This window comes from Poecilia latipinna, unplaced genomic scaffold (genome assembly GCF_001443285.1).
Source record: "Poecilia latipinna isolate Pla-1442-1.1 unplaced genomic scaffold, P_latipinna-1.0 Scaffold2055, whole genome shotgun sequence".
NCBI lineage: Eukaryota > Metazoa > Chordata > Actinopteri > Cyprinodontiformes > Poeciliidae > Poecilia > Poecilia latipinna.
This window is the reverse complement of record NW_015114671.1, coordinates 119791-124936: the sequence shown is the minus strand read 5'-3', so window position 1 is coordinate 124936 and position 5146 is coordinate 119791. Positions and strand designations below refer to the sequence as shown.

Below are 5146 nucleotides of genomic sequence, written 5' to 3'. Positions count from 1 at the left end.
AAAAACGCCATAAAGAGAAAAAAAAACTTGAACGCAGGGAAGATAACAGATGCTGTTCAAATTCGCCATTTTTATTCGCATAATATTCCCTTAAAAGTAGAGAGGGCCTTGACAATAGTTACTAATTTTGGTAAATTCAAGCTGGTGACGTCCTAATCCGAGTTGGACGACAACACAACGGGACAACAACCGATGGAAATGAAATGTGGGTCACAAAAGGAGCCCGGGGGAACGAAGGCTGCTAACGTGTTGCTAGCTGGTGGTAAGTTTGCTTATTAATTATCTTCATTTAGTTATAAACAGTGCAGTAAAGATATATAACTTACGTTGGTTTCATAAATAATTATTTTATCAATTTTATTGACTTGTATGATTATTACTATAGCAATCATTCAGCTTCATGTTATAAATGCATGGAGGCTGTTTGTTGACTTATAGTTTTCTTCATAAACTTAACCTGGTTTTAATTAAGCTCCATAAGACAAAGAGACTTTGATATTGTGAGGTTGTTGTTCTAACTCGTTCATCAATGTTTTTATCTTCAACATATGTTTGCAGACTAACTAAGCAAATGAAGATGAAAGAGGAAGCCAGAGAAATCGGGTGCTAGAAAACCTAAAGACTTTCTGTCTCAGAAGAGGCTCTGTCTCCACCAGATCACCAACCAGCTCTGAGGATGAACCTTCACATCGTCTTCATGGGGGAAGGATTTTTTTGTTTGTTTTAATGAGGAACTAACTCATGTTAGGGACATACCAACAGTGTCATTCAGTAAATAATGACAATTTTAATGAGAATTTGCTTTAAAAGTTGGATGAAAGGTTTTATGTTATGTTTATGACAGTGTCATGTCAGTCTTATGCACACCCCATCAAATAAAGTGTTACCAAAATGGTAATATATTGAAAGCACAATGTAATTATAATTTTTGTTCTTTAAAGTAATAACTTTCATGTTTTTTTTTTATCACACTTAAATTGTCATATTCATTATGTTCACTTTTGACATGTAAACTGATAATTTATGTAAAGTTCATAAAGTTGAGTAAAATTGGACAATTTTAAAGTGTCGGTAGTAAAACAAAATATTTGAATTACCTTGAACATCTTGTGTAATTAATCTTTCCATGTAATTGTAGCCTAAAACAATGTAAGTACTGTAGTGTAGTTATGCATGTAATGTACAAAATAGTAAAGTAGGAATAAAGAAAACTTTTATGAGTAATTAAAATTGTACTTTATTAGCAATAGCAGTAAATCAAAACTAAAAGGTGTAATTTAAATACATTACTAATATATTAGCAGTATATTTAAAATATTTAAAGTATATTAAAATTATATTTTTAATATAATTCTATGACAGAATTAGTACACTCAAAATATACTAATGAAGCTTTTGAATAGTACATAAAGTATACTTAAAGTATACTAAGTACAACTTGAAGTTGTTCCAAAAAAGTATGTTTAAGTATACTAAGTATACAAAAATTGTAATTTAATACTATTTAAATACTATTAAAATATACTAAGCACAAAAAAGTTGTTCCAAAATAGTACAGTTTACATGCTATAATATCCTGAATAATTTAATTCTAATTCTTCCATCTCACTTTCTGGTTAGATTTAATCCATAATTAAATCTGAATCACACCTTGTAACTTTAACCAAACCTTCACACTACTTTGTCTCTTATCACAATCAGCTGTGTCACCCTTAGACACTGGGACTAACCTGTGCTCCACTAAAACTGTCCGACTGAATCTTAGCTGCTCTTTGCCCCGAACTGCAGCTGTCCGAGGTTATGGATATCAAACAACATTTCCCATGAGCCTTTTAGTTGATGACTTCACAAAACAGGAAGTAAACATGAAGGAAAATGTCATCAAGCGGCTTCCCTGAGCCACGACAGATCGTAGAGGTTGCAAACCTTTTCTCTTCAAACAGTGAAGTGTAGCAGCAGGAAGCTGTCACATCCCGTCTGGTGGTGCAGCTGAAGCGTTAGCATGATGCTATGCAGCCTTAGCTGTTCTGCTGGTACGTGATCGCTTTGATAAAACATCCCAGCTGTCATGTCGTTGTTTCAGACTGCTGACACTCAAGGCTAGTTTATTATTCCATTCTCACTACTCTATTGTCTTTAGCAGCTTTAGTTAGGGCTCTGTTGTTGTTCGCATGAAGACTGGCGGATAGGAGACAGTTAATGACGTTAATAATAAAAACCAACCCGTCAGATTGTTACAGTCCATGTTGAATAATATCATAGACAAATAAGCAGCTACTGTTTGTTTAAAACAGTGTTCGAACGCTAAGAAAGCGATAGCATCAGAATCACATTATATTATTGAATAAAGGACTAATTCACTGCTTTTATTAAATCAAGATCCATTTTAGTTATTTTTCCCCGCTTCCAGGAAAACTGCATTGAGTGAGCCAGTTTGAGCTAAATACTGTATGCTTCTTCCAGAAATCAGTTTGTGACAATCTGTTTCCATCTCATCTTTCTCTGTCACACTTATCAATTATTTAGAGAAAATAACTTTGCAATACTCTCCTGGAACTGCTAATATCTGTCCATCCACTCAATCAAGATGACTGTACAGTCAGCACACTGGTGTCTCCTGTGAGTTTTCGAAGGCGGCCTGGTCCACGTCAGTCGGCCCCAGGGCCTTTGTTACAGTGTAGTTTTCCTCCATCAGTGTGTCCAGAGCAGGAGAGCTCAAGTCCAGTCCTCCAGAGTTACCATCCTGCAATTTTCAGATGCCCCTGCTCTAACACACCTGAATCAAATGAATGGCTCATTAGCAGGTCTGTTCAAAGCTGATCCTGGTCTGTTGGAGTAAAGATGCGTCCAAAAGTTGCACAACAGTAGCTCTAGAGGACTGGACTTGAGCACCCCTGGTCCAAAGCATTTATGTTGTATAATAAATAATCTAACAACAACTTGAATAGTCACCACAAACTTTGTGTTCCTGTGAAAAACTTTAAGTCATTGCTGTATTCATGATTTCCATCTTAAGCTTATCCCACCTCATGGAGAAACATTTATACTAATGCGCCAAGTCTATTAGGAGGTTTACATTTAAAAAAAAATTTTTTTCCAGGTGTGCCGTTTCCCTGGCCTGCATGATCCCTGCTTCTCTCTGTGAACGTGCTCAGGGCCATGGCTGAGGGGATGGGACAGAGGAGCCTTATGGGCATCGGTGTGCTGCTGGCTTGGCTCTTGCTTTTCCACCTGTTGGTCAATATTTGGCTCCTATGTGTGTTCACCAGCTTGCTGCTGGTGCTCGGAGGTTGGTTTGGCTCCCAGGCTATCCTAGAGTCCAACAGCTTGGTTCACCTGGAGAGGTTCATCAGTCTGGAACAGGTGAGTGCATCACTAAATGGGTTTGTTTGTTCATGTCTTTGCACATGTGTGTGTTTCATTTTGTGTCTGCAAAATAATCAGGAAGTACTGAGAAAAGATAACCTTAGCCCAGGGGTGGTCAATCCTGGTCCTCGAGGGCCGGGGTCCTGCAACTCTTAGATGTCTCCCTGGTCCAACACACTTGAATCCAACAGCTTAATCACCTCTGAAGTGCAGTCAGGTTCTCCTGAGCCCTGCTAACGACCTCATTATTTGACTCAGGTGTGTTGAAGTAGAGACACATCTAAAGGTTACAGGAGACCGGCTCTCCAGGCCTGGAGTTGCCCACCCCTGCCTTAGACTTTAGTTGCATGGTCAAATGTAAAACCTTGCAAAAGCATTCATACCGTTTGAATTTGACATGGCACGTCACAACCACAAACTTTATTGTGTCTTAATGCGTCATTTTGAAGTGGAAGAAAAAGATAAACAATTTAAAAAACTCATGGAAGTACTCCTAAATAAAATCTTGTGCAACAAACTGGCTTCAGTAGCCGACCAGTCAATAGAGTCCATCTGTGTCTACCTCATTACAAAAATAAATCTAGCTGAATTGTGAAGATGTTGGTAGAATGATGAACACACAAGCCATGAAAACATCATAAAAGTTAACGTTTAAAGATGCGCAAATGTGGAAGAGACTTGCAGCAGAAGGTGGTTCTTCAAAGTATCCACTCAGGAGGATAGAAAACGTATGCATACCTCACTTTTCTGATTATTTGCTGTGAATTTCAAAATAAAGAATCATTCTTCATTCTCCTCAGTACTGTGTACTCCAACACAGTACTCCACTTGTGTGCTTTATGTGATAAACCACACAAGTGTACTTTGTGTTGGTTTATCACATAATTTTCTCCCAAAATACATCGACGTATACTTGCTTAGAGGATTTAATGATTATTTTCCAACAGTTGATTCTGGGAACATTGTGGCCTTATTGTTATTAGATTTTAAATGCAGTGTTTGATACTATTAATCATGACATCGTTTTATTTCGACTGCAGCTCTGTGTTGGTCTTAAGGGTACAGTTTTAGATTGGTTCTAGTCATATTTGAAAGACAAAATGTTTTCTGTTCATCTGTAGCACCACCCCTACAGTATGGAGTACCTCAAGATTCAATCATAGGCCCTATTTTGTCTATATTAGCGGTTCTCTCCCCAGGGGGCGTTCAGAGGACGGCAGGGGGCGCTGGCGGAAATTTTTACACAAGGGGGGCGCTGGGATTCCTTTGGGGGGCGTTTTGTCGAAGGTAAACTTTACACCTTACAATCACAACAATACCAGTTTAGACTTTGAGCAACTTGGTAAAACTGTATTGTGTAACATTAAATCATGCCTGGCTGCAACTGTATCGATGGCAGCTCTTCTTCTTCTTCTTCTTCTTCTTCTTCTTCTTCTTCTTCTTCTTCTTCTTCTTCTTCTATTCAGTGTTTGTAGCTTTTTGGCGCAGCTCCGCTCCTGCTAGTAGCTTCATCGCATCAGTTCAGTGTTACACCGGCTGATGACGTTGCTGTGATACACTTGTCTGGAGTCTGATTTTAAAATATTTTATGTTTTACTGAGGATTTTTGTACAAATGTTTTGTCAGTTCTGTGATCATGTCAAAGCAGCAGCTTATATTAAAAAGTGTTTTATTTCCGTTTGAAAGCTGCCCGCTTCCATGGAAGGACAACAAAAAATCGCTCTTATAAACATGTAATGACTAAAATCAGACCACATCTAATACTGAGAATAAATATATC

The 5146-nt window shown here is 37.9% G+C and overlaps 1 protein-coding gene across 3 annotated transcripts in view; it reads left to right on the top strand.

The window, feature by feature from the left end:
• Positions 1 to 1769: 1769 nt before the first annotated feature.
• snx19b (sorting nexin 19b) overlaps positions 1770 to 5146 on the top strand; it is an 82709-nt gene continuing 79332 nt past the window's right edge. For 2 of the 3 annotated variants that reach the window (XM_015016734.1, XM_015016732.1), the window contains exons 1-2: positions 1770 to 2033; positions 3101 to 3363. In XM_015016734.1, the coding sequence (XP_014872220.1) occupies positions 3160 to 3363 (204 nt within the window). In that variant the 5' untranslated portion in view covers positions 1770 to 2033; positions 3101 to 3159. The remainder of the gene's footprint in view (positions 2034 to 3100; positions 3364 to 5146) is intronic. The other variant, XM_015016733.1, reaches the window with a different exon arrangement.